This window comes from Colossoma macropomum, unplaced genomic scaffold (genome assembly GCF_904425465.1).
Source record: "Colossoma macropomum unplaced genomic scaffold, Colossoma_macropomum, whole genome shotgun sequence".
NCBI lineage: Eukaryota > Metazoa > Chordata > Actinopteri > Characiformes > Serrasalmidae > Colossoma > Colossoma macropomum.
The window spans coordinates 6,660,622-6,680,874 of NW_023494805.1; the positions used below are offsets into that span (position 1 = coordinate 6,660,622).

Below are 20,253 nucleotides of genomic sequence, written 5' to 3' on the forward strand. Positions count from 1 at the left end.
GTCTTTTTTTGATCTTTTGGATATGAATGATATTTTTCAGAAGCTTTTATTTATTTATTTATTATTTTTTTTTGCAGTTGCAGTTTTGATGGTTTTTGACATTTTTATGTTCCTGTGTTTCAGGTCATCACAAACCTGGTGAAGATGTTAAAAGCGACGAGACATCAGAAGGCCGTTCTGCCCCGAGGGGCACTGGCTGTCCGAAGAGGTCAACATCAGGGCTGATAAGGTGCTTCTGCTGCAGGAAAAAACAGTCACTTGCATCTATTCTGATGTGCTTCTTCAGGCAAATGAGCTTGTTTTACACTGGAGATTTGATTGAACTGAATTGAGCTGAATCAAATTGAACTGGGTGTGATTAGTAGCATTAGGGCCAAACTTTGGAAGTTAACTAAGCGGAATCTGTACTGCTTTTAAATGGGTGCTCAGCGCACAAAGAAGTAATTTAACCTCAAACTTATAACTGTTGCTGTGCCAGCTAACAACTGCTTAGTGAACATAGGCTACGTTTACACAGCAGGTAAAATTGGCCCAAATCCAATCTTTTTCTTCATATGAGACACAGATGTGTATCTGTGTGTCTGTGTGAACAGCACAAACACACTGAATCTGACATTTTCAATTCCGATTTGAGACGCTTTTATATGTGGTACTGAAATCTGACACCTATCCGATCTGCGGCAATGCAACTCAGTCTGAACAGCCAGATCGGAATTCACATCAACAACTTCTACATCAATCCAACTTGACATTTGTCATCATTTTGCGCTGCTGAGACTCATAAACATTTAGGCTGATGTTTCTGTACTAAAAAAATTAGAAGAGACTCATCAAACCGCTCTGTGTTCAAAGAGGTTTTCGAGAGAAATGGCCGAACGCAGCCGGAGAGCGAGGCTGCAGCGGCAAAGAGCAGTTAAAAGTCTGAAAGCAATGTTTAAAGAATCTGAGGACGCAAAACAGAGAACCGACCGTGTCTGAATAACATGCCTTTTTTTACAGCAAGCTCAAACACATTCTGAGTGACGAGCCCAGCTGTCAGCCGTCAGAACTTAATGGTTGATACTGTGAAACTGTTCGTTCATAGTCGTGATTGTTTACCTCTAGTCGAGCGAGCCGCATGAAGCAACGTAAAGAACTGTTCTTTTGCGCATGCGGGTCAGTTTGGGAGCTGATCTGTTCAGACTGATGTCGCATACAGATCACATTTTGATGATAATGTGAACAGCCCAACAAAAATATCGGATTTGGTGAGAAAATCAGATTTGGGCCACTTTTACCTGCTGTGTGAACGTAACCTTAGTATTAGTCTCTTTTTATTGTTTCAAAGTAAGCAACACTTTAATATGGTATTTTCAAGTTGAAACTAGGCAGGTTGCAATTATTTCATAGTTATTTGAGCTGATTGCAGTTATTTAAGTTGATCATGAGTTTTTTTCCACAGGTGTTCGCTTTCACAATATGTTTACATCACAATAAAAAGAACGTGTCAGCTTAGGTTTCCATATATATATATAACAGACACTGTTATATCTCTTGGTAGAACATCTGAGACTGAGAATATCAGCTACAGTGTATTGACATGTGGGAAACAAGACAGCTCATCAGCCAGTTTTGTCTTGTACTTTTATAGTACCGTACGATAAACAAAAAATGAACTGGGAATTAATCTTAATCTTAGTCTTATGGGAATTAATCATAAAGTTCAATTTCAGGCATAGCTAGACTAAAACTACAACAGAAACTTATGTTAGTCAGGTGTTTTCAGACTAGCCCCTCGCTATTAAAGGCCCTTATTAATGGTTTGTTGAATCTTGAAAGCCAGTCCTGGGTCTTGATTTGTTACCTGTTGTTGATACAGTGCTTGTGCATGTTTTTCAGGTGACCCAGCTCTATGTCCCCTCTGCTAGACATGTGTGGAGAACCAGACGGATGGGTCGCATCGGACCTCTTCAGTCCACGCTAGATGGTGAGACATGTTAAGCAGACATTGCTGCCTTCTCTACCAGTTATCTGGAGTACTATTGACCCAGATGTAATGATTTATTGATATACTTAATGGCATATTGAGATATTCAGAGTTGATTAGTTAACTAATTAGTTAATTAATTCTGTGCTCTTGAATAACGAAGACTCGTCTGAGATGCTGTTTGTTAGAAGGGGAGTGTTAGTGTATATCTTTGTTTAGCATATAAATGGTCATAAAGTTTGAAAAGCTTAGATGAGGAAAATGCATTAAACAAGCAATCAGCAGAAAAGCCCGACAGTATTGAGCCTGTGCAAGTCTAATAGCCCATTTGTGTTAGCATTCGTTTCAACCAGCGGCTCAGCATTCATGGTGTGAAAACGAACCAATAACAGCGTCTTGTGCGGTACTCTGGGGCATAGGCGCTTAAAAATTCAATTAGCCTAAGGCAAGTCACATCTGGCCCCCTGTTTGTCCAGACCCCTTTCATTTCCCTAAATGGACGTTTGCATTGGTGACGAATGGCCCTCGTATTGACCATGCCACACCATAATTCTCTCCCCGAGATGGCGTGTTGATAGCTGCATCAGAGAGAGAGAGAGAGAGGGAGGATTGACTAATTGAGCAGAATAATTGTACCAGCATGGTGGACAAATGATGCATCTCTGCTGCTGTTCCTGCACTTTCTATCCCCCTCTGCTGTTCGAAACGTCTCGAGGACGGAGGTTTAATCCAAAACAAACGTCCCCGTAATGGCCAGAGCAGACAGGTGGACGGACGGAGGGCTACGAAGTTAATTAAAAGTGTTGGGCAGCCGAGAGAGACACAGACTTGAACGGTCTTTAATGGGGACGCTCTGTGAATACTGTTCCCTGCTAGCTGCTAGAGTATACATCCAAAGGATCCCTTTTGGTTATTTCACTGCTCCATCAAATGGACCATAATGTATGTTTTTTGGGCTGATTGTTCTGATAACCCACCTCTTGAGGGTGCAATGACTCTAACTTACAGTTGAGACCCGATTGAGTAAAGGTTACTTGAACCCTGCTACATAATACTGACATAACCCTGTTTATAAACATGTCATGGCAGATGTCATATGCTGTCATGAGTTTTGTTCAGTATTATACAACAGTTAGTTCCGGCCACGCAAGCCGATTGGTTGAGAAGCGTTCTAACTGTGCTGTTATTTCACCATAACGTCACGTTTTTTTCACAAACACTGTATTGCTCCGCTGAGACGCTGTTGCTAAGCAACGACTTTGATAGGAGAAGCTCAAGCCATTTGAACGTTTTTACTTCTTACTTTGTGCACAAACAGAAAATGGATACTTTTAAGATCACATTTGACCGACAGCCGATTTGGTCAGACTCTGAAGATGAGACGACACTAAATTCCCACAATGTCAGTTGGTCTGTGTGTAGCTGGAGAACGAACTGCCGGCTGTGCAGCGAGTGGGCGGAGTTCATTACTCTGACATAGCAACAAGCTGCTCTTTAAGGAACTATAATTTGGTGAAGGAACTGCGAACATTAAAACATATTAAACGCCGCGTTCACGGCCCAGTTTATTAATTTATTACTTTATTTATTTAACTGTTGTATAAAAGCAGGAGAACACTCGAGGTCATGTGTTATTGCGAATACTTTCTGCGATAGCACGCTCCCTCTCGTGATCTATTGCTTAAATATACACTATGTGGCCAAAGGTACGTAGATGACCATCCTAATTACTAGAGGTGTTTCATCTACACACATAAAATCAAGCACGTGGCCATGCAATCTCCATAAACAAACTCTGGCAGTGGAGTCTTAGGATTACACCTTTGCCACAAGCTGAGCAGCTACACACAAGGCTCTGATCACTATTCGCAGTGCCAAGCGTCGGTTGGAGTGGTGTAAAGCATGCTACCACTGGACTCTGGAGCAGTGGAAACGTTTTCTGGAGTGATGAATCACACTTCACTGTCTGGCAGTCTGATTGACGAGTCTGGGTTTAGCGGATGCCAGGAGAACGCTACCTACTGGAACGCATAGTGCCAACAGTAAAGTTTGGTGGAGGAGGGATAATGAGCTGGGCTGTTTTTCAGGGTTTGGGCCCCTTAGTTCCAGTGAAGGGTGATGTTAATGTTACAACATACTAAGACATTTTAGACAGATATTTTTGGCAGCAGTTTGGGGAAGACCCTTTCTTGTTCCAGCATGACTGAGCCCCTGTGCACAAGCCGAGGTCCATAAAGACATGATTTGACTAATTTGGTGTGGAGGAACTCCACTGGCCCTCACAGAGCCCTGACCTCAAGCCCACTGAACATCTTTGGGATGAACTGGAATGTCGATTGTGAGCCAGCCCTTCTTGTCTAACATAGCTAACATAATTATAGCCCACCAATTAGTATCATACTGTATGTGTGCTGATTTAGGCTGAGCCTTATGCTAATCGGCCCAGTATGGTAGATCTCCAGGATCAGGGTTGACCTCCTCATTGTAGACTACTGTTTTACGTCCTGTAAATTCTGTGTTATGAGGTCTATATGATTGTCTATCCTTCAGTCATGGATTAATGGAGGAGAAGAATAGGTCTATTAAAGGATAAACATGGGTGCTGCTTATTTTCCTCCACAGTTGGGCCGGAGCCTCCACCACTGTCTGTATCAGAAGAGAGACATCTGGCCATTCTCACAGAGCTGCCTTTCGTCGTGCCCTTCGAGGAGAGAGTAAAGGTGTTACAACTTCTTTTCTCCATTTATTGGTTGGGTGCTAATATTGGCTGATGTTGAGGTCCTGCAAATTGAATGGTATTAGAAAAATTATGATGTAGCACTGATAATTAATGGCTTATCTTTACAGTAGGTAATGAGCCTCTGGTGTAAAGAAACTGTCAAAAACTGTGCATTTTTGAAAATCTAATGGTTTCTTGCCTGATTTATAGAGACTGCAAAAGTGATCTATTTGTTCACATTTACGACAGCAATACAATCTCAACTGGTAAATGTAAATGTAATCACTCCGTCATGGTTAAAATAACAAAAACATGTAAAAGGCTTCCAAACCTAACCTTGAAACAACCTTAAAATACTTTTTTTTGAAGAAAGCAGACGAAAAATAAGAGATAATTAATAGAACCCAAACTACAATAAACAGAAAGCTCAATAAGCAGTGCCACGTTATATTTGCATGTGTCTAGAATAAACAGATTTAAACTTTACTAAAATATTCTCTCTTGTCCTCCATCAATGTCTTATTGTCTGTTTGTCATTCTTGTGTAACGCTGTAGATCTTCCAGAGACTGATCTACGCCGATAAACGTGACGTGCAGGGAGACGGCCCTTTCTTGGACGGCATCAACATCACCATTCGGCGGAACTATATATACGAGGACGCCTACGACAAACTGTCTCCAGAAAATGGTACGGACCCCTTGATCATAACCGTCTCATCTAGGGTGTGCATCGTCCACTGCTGCCAAAAAAGATTTACACAGTGTTTACACAAATTTTTAGGGCATTTTAAGTATTTTTACACTAAGAAAGTAAATTCTGTTAAAGAGAACCTCATTTACTTAACACAAATCCTAATTTACTGTGCAAAAAAATTCTTTAGCAGTACAAATGATACAGAGGCAGAACGTCTGAGTTGACACAATGCAATCATCATAAAAAAGAGCTGGTAGTGATTTGCTGTGTGAAAGTCTGTTTGCCAATCTGAACTCAGTGTTTATTCACAGTGATGAAAAGTTCATCAGCAGTTTATTCTGTCAGTCTTATGATGCAGGAATTGCTTCTCTTGTCCTTTTTAACCTGGCATTGTCAGGGTGTAGGAAGCATTAAGGAAAAATAGTCTGGGCCATTATTAAGGAGTGAGTATAATTATAAGCAGTCTGTGTCTACATGAGTTGCTGTTTTTGTGATTTACGATGTGTAATTAATGATATTGGCCTTTTTGTTCTGACTTTGGCTCATTTTACTGTGATGTATTGTTTTTGTTTACTTCATTCCCTTTCAACAGCTAACTGCCACTTCTGTTCCTATTCCTTTTTGCTTCAAGAACATGAATCCAGTAATAGCCCCATTTGAATTCAGCGTAGCTGCTCTTTGCTCAACTACCCGCAATGAAAAGATTTAATCAAAGTCTTTGTTGTGTCCAGAAGAATTCCATTAGCCAGAGCTGGTGCCTGGCTCCCTCTCTTACACACTCACTATAATAAAGTTTTGGCAGGGAGTTTTACAAGAAGTTGTGTTACGAATGTAAAATGTCCTCCTCTGGGTTTGTTTCAGAGGCGGATCTGAAGAAGCGGATCCGCGTTCACCTCCTCAACGCTCACGGCCTGGACGAAGCGGGTATTGACGGTGGTGGGATATTTCGGGAGTTTCTGAGTGAGCTGTTGAAGTCGGGCTTCAACCCCAACCAGGGCTTCTTCCGGACCACCAACGAGGGGCTGCTGTACCCCAGTCCTACGGCCGAGATGCTTATTGGAGAGAGCTTTACTCGACACTACTACTTCTTGGGCCGGATACTGGGCAAGGTATGTCTGTAGGGTGTGTGACAGTCCAGCTTCAGGTGCAAAGGACAGATGTTGTAGCACAGTGGTGTCCAGTTCTGGTCCTGGACGCTCTTAGTCCTGTATAGTTTGGCCTTTTTTCCACTGCAGGGATGAGCAGTTCTGAGCACAGAGAGTACAGGATTCAGTGGCATCACCACACAGACATGGTTTACCACTTCTAAACAGTTGCAACGATGTAGCTGTTTGCTGATCAGTTATATGTTGGTGTTGTGCCACCGCATCCTGCATTATTTGAAACCCAAAAACAATTAAATAATTTCAGTTTGCTCACACAGACGCTAAATAAACAAAACCAGTGTTTTGTTTTAAATCCACCATTTAATTAATGTCAAAGCTTCAATCAAACAACAGTTGCTAAATGTTACACAGCTTAGCCTGCATGGTGCCAGCTCTGCTGACCACAGAACACAGTTTGATTCTGACCAACAGAAGCTTTATTGATGCAAGACGTCATCGTGTAGGTTTCTTGGTCTCACTTTATTTGGATAGTCCACTGTAGTCCCCTGTAGATTATCTACAGATGTTCAAATTGTCAACAAGCTGTCTGTTGAAGAGATTCTAAACAGTGGGGGGGTTAAGGTTAGGATTTGGACCAGGGTGAGGGTTGGGTTTAGGTTTTGTGTTGAGGTTTAGGTTGGATTAGGATTAGAGCCCGGTTTAGAGTTAAAGAAAATTATGGTCAGTGTAGTAGGTGTTGAGTTGAATTTAGCTTGACAGTACCTACTGTCAGTATCTACAAAGCATCTAAAGTGGACCATTCAAATAAAGTGTCTCTTCAGTATTGTCTGGTTCTGATTTAGCAGAACGGCAGATGGAGAAAGAAACCGTAACCGCTCTCAGGTGTCTGTATCAGCGCGGCTCTGAGAACCAATTGACTCTGAAGTGGAAAGGTGGCCTTTTGGTTTCTTTGCTCAGACACACTTCGTTCAACTCAGGAAGAACGCAGCTGACAGAAAAGCAAGGACCCCAGCCCTGCAGGATCCGAACTGGACATGCCTGTTCCGTAGTACTAGATCATTTGTAGGGGTGGTTTATTAGTCTGTCTGACTGAATCACACATGGTGCTACAGAATGTATTGCATCAAGTGTAGTATATCTTTCTGAGAGCTGTTGGCCCATGTTGGGGTTAGGAGGGGTCAGACTGTACACTAACTTTCAAAATTTTGGAATCAGTGTTTTTCAATTAGAAAATTTCAGAAATGTTCAGTATCGCTCATTTAAAGATGTAAATGAATTGAGAAATGTCAAATGAACAGAGCTGTGGATGAAAATCTTCTGAAATGACAGAGAAAGCATTAATATAATAAAGAAATAGAGAAAATATTAATAGAATTAATATTTAGAATGAATTTACAATATAATTCTTATCAATACAGAAGTTACGATAAAATTCATAGAAAAAAAATCCATAAAGAAGTTCTAATAAAAATGAACATCTAGAATGAAGTTTTAATTAAATAAATACCAAGACGTTAGAGTAAATGGAATACCCAGAATGCCACATATCAATGCTGGTCAGATCTTGAGACATATAAGTTGACAAATTTAATTGTAAGTACATAGTTATACTATGTTCTTATTTAATATCTTCATGGTCTCAAAATGCTAAATAAAATGTATAAATTCAGCTGTTCATTTTATATTTTATATTTTATCATAGTATATATTGTTATTTTTACTATATTTATATACTGTTAATAAGTTAATGTTGTACATAAAATAACAAAAATATGAATATGATGTGATTCCAAACATTTGGCCAGTAAAGTATATACTGTTAGTGTTGGTTGAATCAGACATTATAATGCAGTTTAAAAAAATAAACTTTACAGTGATTTTGTCCTTCACTGGACACTCTAAGTCCCAGTTGACAGAGAAGCTCAAATAAACAATGTCAACATGGCTGACAGTGACAGAAAGCTGGAGTTGCCTCATGTTAACTAAGAACATTGTCTTCCATCCATTGTTAAGCATGTTAGGATGTTATTTTGAAATATCCCTTTAAGCACTTCTGGCACACTGAGTAACAAAGGAGCCGTTTGATTTCTGCCTCGCTCCTGTCTGAGTACAGGTGAGATGCTGATAAGGCACGATCTTCTGTTGACCTGCTCTTCTGGCTGTTATTATTGCAGTATAAAACCGAGAAATGAGCGAATGATTTTGAATAGATGGAAGAGTCAACAATACCCAATATTGATTCTAGGCATGTGTGGAAGAGTCAATATGGTCTTTGGTCTAGACTGGCTTTCAACAAGTTCTAGAAATGGTGTCCTCATAATTTGATTATTTGACTCCCTCTAATGATAACTTTATTTACTGTTGTCTGGAAAGTGATGCAACATCTTCATTTGGTTTCTGAATCATTTCTTAGTTTAACTCACTTGTTTTCAGAGTGTAAACTTCACCACCTTTTTTGCTGCCGTTTTCTTCTCACTGGCTGTGTTTACATGCACAGATTTTTGCCAATCCAATTGAATACCTTCTGATTACTGATTAAGACTGAGGTGTTTATCTGCTCACGCTACTCAATGATCTGATGGAGAATCTTTGTTTACATGCTCACTACAAGTAATCCGATCCACTTAGAATACCACTTAGCGTAGATGTTACCATGACAGCGAGCATCACGTGAGACCAGTCAGAGTGAGATGAACAGCAGTGAGCAGTGCTTGTGATTTAAATTGCTTTAAAATGATGTCAGACCAGATGTCAGAAAAATGTACCTCACGTCCTTATTAAAGAAGGCCGAGTGGAAGACGTCGTGTTCTGAGACACGTGAGCTGGACGTTCGTCCCACCGCCGTCTTTTAAAGATCAGAGCATAAACTTCGTCTCCTCTGCAGACCAGTTTCTGCTCCGCCATGCTGAATGTTCTAAACTTGCACTCTGACATGACGAACATGATCAGAACGGACTTAAACTTTCCGATAGGGAATGTAATCAGATACAGGCGTTTACACGGATATTATTCTTCTATTTAATGGAGTGCCTCTAGACAGTCTGCCTAACTTCTGCCTAGCCTTGAGTTTACATTAGTATGAGGCCGAGCCACTGGACACTGGTCATTTTGTGTGGAACTAGGCGATTTTTAACTGCAGTTTAATGGCAAACAGCAAGCAACACAACAACAGGGCAATAAGGAGCACATTGGCTTTTCATCAAGGTTATGCAAATTAACAATGATCGTCAGACTTTCATACGACAAGTCCATAACCTCCCTAACCCCTACAAAATGTTGTCCTGATATTATTACACGGTTCGTGTTTAAAAACCTAAACAGTGATGCATACAGTACTGTGCAAAAGACAGAGACCACCATTCTTTTATTCAACTTCCAGTCAAAACAGCCTTTAAGTACAAGTTATTCGTTTTTCAGCATCAGGAAAAAACAGAAAGCACATTTAACAGAAAATTACACAGAAGCCTCAACAGCTAAATATAATTTTTTCGGTGTTTTTAGTGTGTTACCTTTATTACAGCTTCCATTCTTTTCAGGAGACTTACTTTCAGTTTCTCAAAGAATCTGCAGACATACCTCCAAAGTTCAGTCTTGTCTTGTCTCCAGAGTTTGGTTAATCATTTTCTGCTTCTCACCATCCAACTAACCCCGAACACATTCAGTGATGTTGAGGTCTGGACTCAAGATGGAAGTGCTGTTTATCTGATGGGGACAGTTTTGGTGGTCTACCAGGTCTTGCGTGGTTGGTAGGAGTCCCATTTTCCCAGTAACTTTTTTCTTTTTACACTCCAGTTTTGGAAGCTCTTGTTTATGCTTTTGACTTTGCCCTTATATACGGATCACGGTTCAAAGTCAGAGCCGAAAACACATTTCAGACTTTTTTTTAGCCTCTTCAGATGAGCTGGAACTACAGCTAACTAGCTGCTGCTTCACTGTTTCTGGCCCTAGCTAACATCAGCTAGTATTCAAGCACCCCCGCACATCTCAGTCTCTGACTTTTGTCAAAACCTTTTCAGTTTTTGTCCTCATTTGAAAATGCCTGTTGGCCTTTACGTTGTCTGTAATTTTCATGATGAAAGGACCAACAGAAACCGCCCAGAATTACTTGGAAAAATGTCTGGTTCCATTGACTTACATTAAAAGTAAAGTATGTTTTTTACTTCTCCTGTGAAGTTACCGTTTTGGAGATACGAGGTTTTGTTCCTGACAACGGTGATATTTTCATTAATGTGGGGGGAGTTAAATCTCTGCAAATTGACAGTTAAAGCATTGAATGTTGCAGTGAGTTCAAAGCCTTTTGTATTTGCTCATATAATCATGAACAAATGACAATTAATTATTGTCCTTGATTTTCTCCTGAACCTGGCCTTTTCTTTTCTTTTCTTTTCTTTTCTTTTCTTTTCTTTTCTTTCAAGGTCCCTGTTGAACTCGTATGCTCAGCGTATATATGGTGATCTCGGATCGATGATGGGGGTCAGAGGTCATTTTCAATTAGCGGCCCAAGCCTGAGTGCTCGGATATCGGACCGTACCCAAATGCTTTTATTTATGAGGTCACTGCAGTTGAAAGTCAAATGTATTTGTGGCCTTTTGATCCAAACGGTTCACCCCGGTCGAGCTTTTCATCAGCGTCAAGTGATTTCCGGAACGTCTTAAAGAACCTCTCCTTGAATTTCATTGTGCTACAAACAAAGGCAACACTTAAAAGTTATAAAATGTGGAAATCCAGTCGATCGAACGCTGCTTTGTCCGGCTGCAGGAAACTATTTATATTGGCTGCTCCCCTCCAGCACCTCCTCGTCCCTCCGTTGGGCCTGAATATATAATCGCTGTTGTTTTGGCCGCGCCCGAATGCTGCGATTTATTAGCCGCTAATGTTTTTAAAGTTTCTTTAATGCTTCTGCTCTGGATTGTTTATGGGGAAACACAGTGGCTGGGAAAAGGTGGGGGGGGGGTATGAGGACGGTGAAATGACCTCACACCACAAGCCCCCCCACTCCTCAATTACCCCCCTCCATTAGCCGATGGCTCCTCATTCGTGTTTGTGTAGCCACCCCGACGTGCTAAATTAGCCAGTGTCATAAATAACCCAAACCCTGCCGGCCGGTAATAGAGTTTTGATCTGTTTTACAGTCACAGTATCAAAGCCGCTCCTGACAAGGCGGTTCGGGCCACTTATTAGAGAGCCAGAACACACACCACATACACACATACACGTGCACATACACACACCTTTTACAGAGGAGCGGACATGGCCGGTGAGAAATGGATGCCCTCCTCCCATCTTATTCCATTCACTTGCCCTGTTCTCCACTAATGGCTCAGGCAATTAAGGTGGGGAGATTAATTTGAATTTGACTTTCAATTAACCCTCTTTCTCTGTCCATAAATACGCTGCGGAGTGGCAGGGGGAGTGGGCTATTGATATTTGTTTAGTGCTGTTATAAAGGCAACTGACATAGATTAGAATTACATCACTGTTGCTGCATGGTACACACACGCATAGCCCTCAAACGTTCATTATACTAATTAATGATTGAGGTCTGCTGGTGTTGAAAGGGTAATGTGATACAGTCACTTTTAGACTATGGCAGACTCGAATAAACCGCTTACTGAATTACACTCTGCTATTGACGCTCACAGCTGACGTGTTTATTAACTCATAACCCACTTAAGGATAACGTCATAACATCGGACACTAGAGACCGAAGCACTGGTATAAATTGTTTGTGCTATTGTTGGTCAGTTCTGCCCAATCTTGCTCCTGGTGGACAGCCCTCTTAAGCTTCAACACAAATCCTGCAATGTTTAGATGCTTTTTATATGGACCTTTCCTCTGAAATTAGTTCAAACTCCAGTCCCACATAAAAAAACGTAGTGTTCAGATCTTAGATATTTACATAATATATAGATTGTTATGATCCATTTTTACACTGATCATCCACTGAGATATATACAGAATTATCATTTGTAGGGCACTTTCTACATTTACACTTGTGAAATAATGCTTACATTTTAAAAATATTATTTTAAAGATTTTTCGATATTTTTGAAGCAAAGTTTTAAATTTAGATTTGTGAGTTTAATTTTTAAATAAAAAAAAACTTCATTAAAAAAAAAGTGCTGTCCCATATTTTCATATCACTACCGAAACACAAAGAGTTTTAGTCTGCAGGCGGAGCCTTATTTTAGCCCCTGCATTTTAGAGCAGGAAGTGAGACTGCATCCATGTCCCTTATGACCACACGGTGAGCAGTTAGATCCCACTGTTTTGAAGTAAATGTGTTACATTACATTTCCAGTACCTTTAGTTATAGAACATAGTTCTGTTGCAGTTATAGTAGCTCAGTACATCTTGTCTCTTGTTTTTCTGTTTTACAATGTTATGAAAATGTACAAATATGTGCCTTTCCATTAGGAGAATCTTACTGAAGGTACACCGTTGGAAATTAAGATTAATGTTGTACTTTTGAAGGTACATTAACACTGTTTGTACCTTGGTGAACAAAAAATGTGCCTGTACGGTAGATTTTTTAGTGACCCCGAACCTTGACGCACCAAACTGATGACAGGGAGCTGATCAGCTCACTTTTCTTCTTTGAAAAGTTGCATGTAAACACACTAGAGAGGTAACGCCTGATAGCTGACGTGCATTTACATGAATCAGGAGGTGGCCGCCTGTATTCATGATCAAAACAAAAACTGTAAAACCCAGTATTGTGGATATTCAGACGAACTTTCCTAGCTATAATTTTGAATTTAGTGAATTTAAACAGTCTGCTGACAATCACCCATGTAAATATGTCTCATAAACTGTTGCTACTTGCTCAGTTTTGTTAAAATCTGTGTCTGTGCCCTCTTGACAGTGTCAGTTACTCGCTTTACTATCTTCTGTTTCTCTTCTCCTACACTGACTGGCTAGGCTGAACAGCCAATCAGAGAACTTTCTCACTTGCAGCTGTCGATGCCAGTTCAACAAGCTCACATCAAGGTCTGGCCTGGTGCTGACGAGTTCTGTGGGCAGCAGATGTGTCAGGGCTCTAACCCTGAGCTCATGCACAGTACTCCCTCTATCCTGCATTATAACTACAGCTGGGCATTTTTACACTTTCCACACACATTTTTCCTTCTACTTCCATACTTTGCTGAGAAAAGTTTGTCTCTGAACGGTTGACAGCCAGGAAAGAGAAGGTCACACGCTGACTGATGGCCTCTGCCTTCAAAAAGCATTCTATTTTTTTATTGATTCTTAATGTTGTAAATTAACAAATTTATTTGGCAGCAAACAGAAGGCGGCCGCTTAAGTTGTTGGCGTTTAAACTCCCCTGATGGTGCCGCGATTTGCATTAATTACCTTGCCACTGCACTCACTGATATTAAAAGGCGCAGTCGTCATTAATCCTTTTTATCCTGAGTCATTTTGGCACAATTTCTGGCAATAAACAGCTATAAATAACGGAGAGACCCAAAGAACAGTTGCCGCTTCGCCTCCATATTCTTATTGCCGCTTGTTCCCGGCAGCACCGTTATTGATAGGTTTCAAGGGGGTCTCGTGCTGCATATGTTGCCGCTCTGATGCGGGCTAAGTGGATTATTTTGCATAAAAAATGCGTCATGTTTTTTTGGGGGGGCGGGGGGGATGTCGCACGATTAACCTGTGTTTAGAAAAATGCCCTGATTTACGAGCCGCCTGTGTGTTTTAGATGCGTGCATTATGGAAATTTGGGAAATTTATAATCCATTTAGTTGATGCGGCCGGGAGGGGTTAGTGCAATCCTTTATACGAGGTCTGTATATTTTAATGTCCTGAAATGGGCTTTTTTAGGACTATTCCAGTACATTAGCTTTATGTCTTTATGACTCGCCTCGAGTGGTTGGTGGCGTCTCAGGTCAAGGTCAGGATTGACGTTTGTAAAGTTTGAGGCTGAATTTGTGCCTGTTTTATTTCAGCTAGGTTAGCATGTATTCACACTGTGATATGAGCTACCAGTTCTGTTGTGACTATTAGGTTTCTGGAGACATTCAAATCATTCGATATGTACAGTACTGTGCAAAAGTTAGAGACCACCCTTAATTTTGATTATTTACCAGTTAAAACAGCCAAAAAAGTCATTTATTTTTCAGCGTCAGGAAAAAGCAAAAAACAACATTTAACAAAAAAATTACACTGAAGCCTCCACAACTAAATATATCGTCACAGTTTTCAGAAGTGCATCCAAACTTTACCTTTGTAAGAGCTTCCATTCTTTTCCGGAGACTCACTTTCAGTTTTGCAAAAAAAAATCTGCAGCCACACCTCAGAAGTTCAGTCTTAGAAGTTGGTTGCACTTTCTGCTTCTTGCGATCACTTGGATCCCAGAGATGTTGAGGTCTGGACTCTGGTGTGGTCAGTCCATTGTTCTGAGAGCATCTTTGTTCTGTTTTCTTTTTTTTTTAGTAACGACTTTCCCACTCATCTTTTTGGACACGTAGCATTAGCCATGTTTACATGAAGCCTTATAATCAGTCAGATTGGCAAAAATGTTTGCATCAAAACGGTTGAGTTGTCTTCTCACAATGAAAGGTTGGACAGGATCACTTACATCTTTCCTAGCAAATCCAAGCATATCTGCGCTTAAAGATGCATTATTAATAATGCTTTATGTGCATTATTCTGCACTTGTGGGGTTTGTACACCCAATTAGAATTGAACAGGCTTTTTTGTTACTGCAACTTTAAGACTTGTGGATGTTTTCAGATCTGAAGCAGCTTGATTTTCTCCTCTCTCTCAAAGATGAAAGCTTTAAGTGCTGTTTATCTGATGGGGACAGTCTTGGAAACTCCTGTTTTTTACTTACTGTCCTTTGACTTTCTCCTTTCTCAATGCAAGTGGATTATCTCATATCTAATCTTCCCTGAAAACTAAGAATTTGTTTTTTGATATTTTTGAAATTTAAATAAATGAAGGGTGGCCTCTGACTTTTGCACAGTACTGTAAGTTAAAGGAACAATTTTGCAACAAATCAAAGGTGCACAATTTCCCCTCTATCTCATATGTAGTCCATAAGTAAAGACCTGTTTGTCTGAATTTTGCTTCTCTGCAGCTACAAGACTAAAATAGCTAACAAGCAGTGGAAGCTTATAGCTTACCTACCATTTAGCAAAGTTGGACTATAAGCCCCAAATGATACAATTGCCTCAAACCATATTGAGTCGTTACGTAATTTCAAGTCGCCTTGCTTATGTGGTTTCTGACACTGTATAACGTACAGGCTGTCTGGAGCCATAACATAGTGTACCTTAATGTGCTGTCACTAATCAATTTCATTCTCTCTCTCTTTCACCTCAGGCTCTGTATGAGAATATGTTAGTGGAGCTCCCGTTTGCCAGTTTCTTCCTGTCAAAACTGCTGGGCACCAGTGCTGATGTGGACATCCACCACCTGGCATCTCTGGACCCGGAGATGTACCGGAACCTTCTGTTCCTCAAGAGCTATGAGGGCGACGTGGAGGACTTGGGGCTGAACTTCACCATCGTCAACAACGACCTGGGAGAAGCTCAGGTTAGGAAGGAGGCTTGTGTCATGGCCATCATCCTCTCTTCCCATCTCTCCCTTGCTATGTCTTGCTTTTTTCCCCATTCCTTTTTTTGTGCTGTTAATGATTGATCCGGATGCTGGGGCTGTGTGCTTCAGTGGTTGAGGTGATAAAGCACGTTTCTCTCTCTCTCTCTCTCTCTCTCTCTCTCTCTCTGTTTACCAGCACAGTCATTCCACCCTGTGAAAGCAGCTTATTTAGTCTTGCAGCTAATAATCCCACAGCAACACTTACTGTTCTTAGTCAATGTTCTCCTAGCATATCTACACATAAAGATCCCGTATACTGAATTTTTTGCTGTATTTTATTTTCTATTTACTACATTTGCACACTAAAAGCAATCAGAATCATTTTTACGTGACTGTTTTTCAACCACTCTTTATCCCCTAAGAGTAAACAGACTGCGACTTTAAGTCTGATGTATTAAATGACCTCTAATTCTGATTAACTGCCCTGCATTGTGCTTCATCCAAGAAGCAGTCCGGGCTGAAGTATACAGAACAAACTTTAAAGTTCAAACTCAAAACCTCTGGGACATGGGGAAAAATAAACGATCCTTCCTTATGGATTTGTGAATCTTTTGAAAGACTGCAGTGATTCATTTGCTTCCTGACGGTCAGGAACAGCACAACGTTTAATCGTCTTCCCACACTTTCCACTCTTTCCACAATAGGTTTATCACTCTGCATTAAAATGTCTAACAGGTTCTAGATACTCATATCATCTCTATGAACTTTCTGAAATGGTTGGTTGGCCTTTGCTTTCAATGTGAAGACAAAATCATTGGATCATTGTTGTCTACAAAGTGATTATTGGTCACCTTCCTTCATATTTATCTGCATTTATATCAACAAATAAGTCAATTTATGTTCTGATACTTATATTCAGCTGGATGTTCCGATAGTACGATCTGAATATGGCAAGGCAGCTTTAAGTCACAGGGCTCCTTCTGCGTGGAATGATTTGCAAAAAGATTTGAAATTTGAGCAGTTTATTTCCGTGAGTGATTTTAAGGTAATTGTTAAAGAACTGTATCATTCTGTTTTTGTTTTTAATTAGTGTTTGACGCTGATTTGATTTTGTTGGTTGTGATGGTGGAGTTTCTTTGTTGATTGTTTTGTGTGCTGCCTTTTTGGACAGGGATCAAAGTAAAAGAGATTTGTAAAAGAGATTTTTAATCTCAATGTGAATACCCTGGTTAAATAAACGGTAATAAAAGGTAAATTATAAATAAATAAAATAACTCTGCTACAGACTGTCTGCAGGAGCAACACTCCGCTGTAGTCTGTAATGCTTTTTGGAACGAAAGCCTTCAACTGTGTTAACGTTGTTCGTCAGTCTCTTATTTCAAAAGAGTTTAGAAAATTTCAAGGAAAATTTGTTTTCCAGTACTTTTTAAGTCTATATTATTTCCATGGACTGATTGTGGTGAGGTTCCCTTTAAAGCGTTTCTGCCTTTATCCCTCTGAGTGGCGTTATGATCATACTTTAATGTACTTGGTCTCATTTTTTTGTTATGTTTCAGCTCACAAAACACCCAAAGTAGATATTTACACAAGTAGATATTCATACATTCTTGGCTGAAGGTCTTTGAGAAACAGTGCTGAAGCTCTGTCCTCAGATAATCTCTCTTTCTCCGATTCTCTACCTTTATATTTTTCCCCCCAGGTGGTTGAGCTGAAGCCAGGGGGAAAGGACATCCCAGTTACCACAGCGAACCGGATTGCCTACATCCATTTAGTGGCCGATTACCGTCTAAACAAACAGATCCGGGCGCACTGCCTCGCCTTCAGACAGGGACTGGCCAACGTGGTCAACCTGGAGTGGCTGCGCATGTTTGACCAGCAGGAGATACAGGTAATGCTTAGCCAAGCATGAATAGCATGCTGTCATTGCTTTTACTTAGACAAAAAAAGGGTTGTTTTAGGGTTAAAAAGAAAGTTGTATTTAAAATCAATGTACAGTACTGTGCAGAAGTTTTAGGCATGTAAGGTTTTAGGCAATATTTAAATAAATACATTTTAAAAAGCTATTTAATGAGCGGTACGTTCTTATTTGTTCAGAAAAACACTTACAGCAAATACAAAGTTCTTTTGCACTTTGTACTGTATGTAACTACAAAAGTTGATGTCATTTTTATATTTAGTCTTAAAGTATTTAAATACACATGGCTAAAAATGTGCTAATAACTATCAATGTAGAGATATGTGACCCTGTCCTGGTCCTGGACCAGCCCTTCCCTGCACATTTTAGTTTTCTGGCTGCAACACATCCCTTTTAACTTAGAGAGGACAGTTGGGTCTGCTATGTTGCATTCAAGGAATCCCTTAATATGATACTTAGGGGTATTTGAGTATCAGGAGTGGGGAAACACTGGTTTAGACCATATTGTTGCTAATAGAACAAAACTCATAAACGAAACCTCATATCCCCGAAATGGTAACTCTACAGGGGGAAGGAAAATGCCTTCTCTTGTAGTGGCAGTTAATTTGGTCCATTCATTATGAAATTTTAACACGATACATAGTGTAACCGGAGTTTTCAAATTATGCAGAAAAGTAAAAAAAAGATTTTTTTGCTACTTACATTTATGTATTTAGATGCATTTTGTACCTATGAGAATTTAATATGTATTATATTTGTTGTTGGTGATATTTCTTAGGTGTTGATCTCTGGTGCCCATGTGCCTGTCTGTCTGGATGACCTGAAGAAGTTCACCAACTACTCAGGTATACTTCAGACGCATCTATCTTCATTTTCATATATGTGTTCATATTTTTGAGAAGTATGTAACTCAGTGAATCCACCAAGTCTGGACCGCATGCTTTGCTCATTTTTTTTGTTTTCCATTTTCTGCTCACACCTGAACCAGTTTATTAATTAGTCAGTGAGTTTATCAGATGTCCTAACACTTAAATGTTCATCCAGCAAGTTCCACAGGGTTGGGGTTGAAAACCAGTGTTGTAACTGCTACAGATTTGAATAGTTGTTCACTGTACCAGCCGTGATCACTTAGGTGTTCATTTAGGTTGCGATGAATAAGTCACACTTATGGTATGTTCACATTACAAGCCTCATTGCTCCAATCCAATTTTTTGCTCAAATCCGATCTCTCCAACATGATGGTTCACATTTGTTTAGGTAAATGACTAAAATCTGTCATTAATATGACGAACCGGCGTCCTGAAATGACCCGCACGCGCACATCCTACTCAGTAACGTCACGTGAATGAACCACGAGCATCATCAGCACAAACTAACAAGTAGAACGAGCTTCGCTGTGAAGATAATTAACTCTGATCAGCTCTCAGCTTCATTATTAGAGCGAGACGAAGGAGAAAAAAGGTGAGATGAGCTGCTTTTCCACCGTTTACAGGCTTTAACTTCTGTTCGGCGCTGCTGCCATGGTAACGCTGAATGATGGCGCAGGCGCAGTGGAAAAAAAGCACATGAATTCAGATCTGAGTGTCACATTAAGGTCGCATGGCCTTGAATCGGATACGTATCCGATCTAGGACCACATATGAAAGTGCCTCAGGTCAAATTTGAAAAGATCAGATTTGTTTGTTCACACAGCCCTCAAAACATCAGATCTGAGTCACATTAGGGCAAAAAATCAGATTTGTGCCACTTTAGCCTGGTAATGTGAACACAGCCATAAATTTTAAATTGAGTTGATTGTTTACATTGTTTGTCATGTTCATCATGCAGGCGGCTACTCAGCCACTCACCCAGTAATAAAGATCTTCTGGGATGTTGTGGAGAACTTCAGTGAGGATGAGAAGCGCAAACTGCTCAAGTTTGTCACCAGCTGTTCACGCCCTCCGTTACTGGGATTTAAAGTAAGTAGCAGTGAAGAAAGACACACATACATAAGTAGAGCTGCACGATAGGGCAAACATTTTATACCACAACTGTGTTATGTACTAATGTTTTATACACACTATGTTACAATATTGATTTTCTCTGACATCAGATAAGTGGGAACAAAGTAGTTCTACATTTTAAAAAATACTATGAAAACTACAAATACTATAGTTTAACGTTCTACAATTTTACACTAGTTTAACTGTTAAACATTTTACACATTACGCTGCACAAAATCCAGTTAAACAGTTCTAATTATACTCTCTGTGTAATCAAACATGCAGTTGGGAAGTGTTAAGTATATGCACGATATGCTCAAAATAGCAT

At 40.1% G+C, this 20,253-nt stretch overlaps 1 protein-coding gene across 1 annotated transcript in view; it reads left to right on the top strand.

Annotated features, from left to right (window-relative positions):
- ube3c (ubiquitin protein ligase E3C) overlaps positions 1-20,253 on the top strand; it is a 66,029-nt gene that overhangs the window by 36,312 nt on the left and 9,464 nt on the right. Inside the window, 10 exon segments of the mRNA XM_036596802.1 lie at positions 124-156; positions 158-229; positions 1,879-1,966; positions 4,589-4,686; positions 5,241-5,373; positions 6,241-6,488; positions 15,813-16,025; positions 17,728-17,916; positions 18,722-18,788; positions 19,771-19,901. Of these exon segments, the coding sequence (XP_036452695.1) occupies positions 124-156; positions 158-229; positions 1,879-1,966; positions 4,589-4,686; positions 5,241-5,373; positions 6,241-6,488; positions 15,813-16,025; positions 17,728-17,916; positions 18,722-18,788; positions 19,771-19,901 (1,272 nt within the window).